Below are 1556 nucleotides of genomic sequence, written 5' to 3'. Positions count from 1 at the left end.
TCCCCAATCCCTCTGTCATAAGTGGAGAATTGTTGGGGTTGGAAAGGATAAAAAGGTGAAAGGGAAATAACTATAAATGCAGTTGACCAGATACATCTCAATAGACTGTTGAGCCACGTGCCTGGGAGTATTCTTCACATACACAACTAGGAGCAGGAGTATTCACTGTAGAACTGCTTCTGTCCATACACTCCATGACAGCCACAAGCGTTTGGCTGAGTCCTTGGCAGGAGCAGCTGTAGCCAATAAGCTCAGCTTGATGCTTTTGTGTAGAACACCCTGAGCACTCGCTGGCGGATCTGTCGAGTCTTCACCCCATAAACAAGAGGATTGAGGGCAGGTGGCACAAGGAGATAGAGTGTGGCCAGCAGAACATGGACATGATGGGGAACATGGTGCCCAAAGCGGTGAGTGAGGAAAGAGAACATTCCAGGGATGTAGAAGATGAGAATGACACAAACATGAGACCCACATGTACTGAAGGCCTTGAGTCTGGCTTCACCCCCTGGGACCTTCAGCACTGCCTGGAGGATGAGGGCATAGGAAATGCCAATGGCCAGGACATCTAGCCCAACTACCAGCAGTGCCACTGACAGCCCATAGGCTCGATTCACTATGGTTTCAGAACAGGCAAGTTTTACCACAGCCATATGCTCACAGTAGGCATGGCTTATGACAGTGGCTCTGCAGAAGACAAGATTCTGCAACAGGATGGGGAAAGGGATGAGGAGGACCAATCCCCTCACCAGCACCACCATCCCAATGCGCCCTATAATCCCTGGATGCAGGATGGCAGAATGGCGCAGAGGGTGGCAGATGGCAACATAGCGGTCCAGAGCCATGGCCACAAGTATGCCTGACACCATAGATGAGAAGGCATGAATGAAGAACATCTGAGTCAGGCAGACAATGTACCCAATCTCATGAGCATAAGCCAGAAGCACTGTGAGGGCTTTGGGTGCAGTGGAGGAGGCCAGGACCAGGTCAACAGCAGTGAGCAGGGCGAGAGAGAGGTATATGGGTTGGTGCAACGAGGAGTCAGTCCAGATGATGAAGATAATAGTCATAGAGCAAGGAAGTAAAGGACTTCCCTCCAAGCCTGGAATGCCTACTAGGAAGAAAGAGGGCTGGGGTTGCCTCCAGCTGGAATTGCTGAGGGCCATGATCAACAGCACAGAGAAAGAAGAGTGAAAAGACACCCAAGTCACAACTTCTGCATTCTTGATATGCTAAGACACTGTGCAGATCCAGCTACCATGTTCATCAGAGCAACAGGTGACTTAAGCTGCAACACGAGGGAATAAAGTTAGATTCAAGGAAGAAAACCCTTTCTGGATACAAATGTTTTTCAGATGAGCCTTCCACACATCTGAACTGGGTTGAGTCTAGCTGTGATGTGAGATAAGAGCAAACCCTGAGCACAGTTGCTTGAGAGAGATGTTAACTCTTCTGCTCAATGACTTATATTTTGAAACTGTCAACTTGAAAGCATTGTCTTTACTAACTGTGTAGGTAGTGCTGAAGGCTAAGTCTCCTGTCACTTTGACACTCATCTC

At 48.7% G+C, this 1556-nt stretch overlaps 1 protein-coding gene across 1 annotated transcript; it reads right to left on the bottom strand.

The window, feature by feature from the left end:
- Window positions 1–251: 251 nt before the first annotated feature.
- On the bottom strand, window positions 252–1163 carry LOC131902064 (olfactory receptor 52L1-like). The gene has a single exon (XM_059253111.1). The coding sequence runs from the start codon at window positions 1161–1163 to the stop codon at window positions 252–254; it is 912 nt and encodes a 303-aa protein (XP_059109094.1).
- Between the last annotated feature and the right edge of the window lie 393 nt (window positions 1164–1556).

The sequence above is a fragment of the Peromyscus eremicus genome, unplaced genomic scaffold, assembly GCF_949786415.1.
Source record: "Peromyscus eremicus unplaced genomic scaffold, PerEre_H2_v1 PerEre#2#unplaced_1634, whole genome shotgun sequence".
NCBI classification, from domain to species: domain Eukaryota; kingdom Metazoa; phylum Chordata; class Mammalia; order Rodentia; family Cricetidae; genus Peromyscus; species Peromyscus eremicus.
Note: the sequence above shows the minus strand (reverse complement) of the source record. Positions and strands in the feature narration are given on the sequence as shown.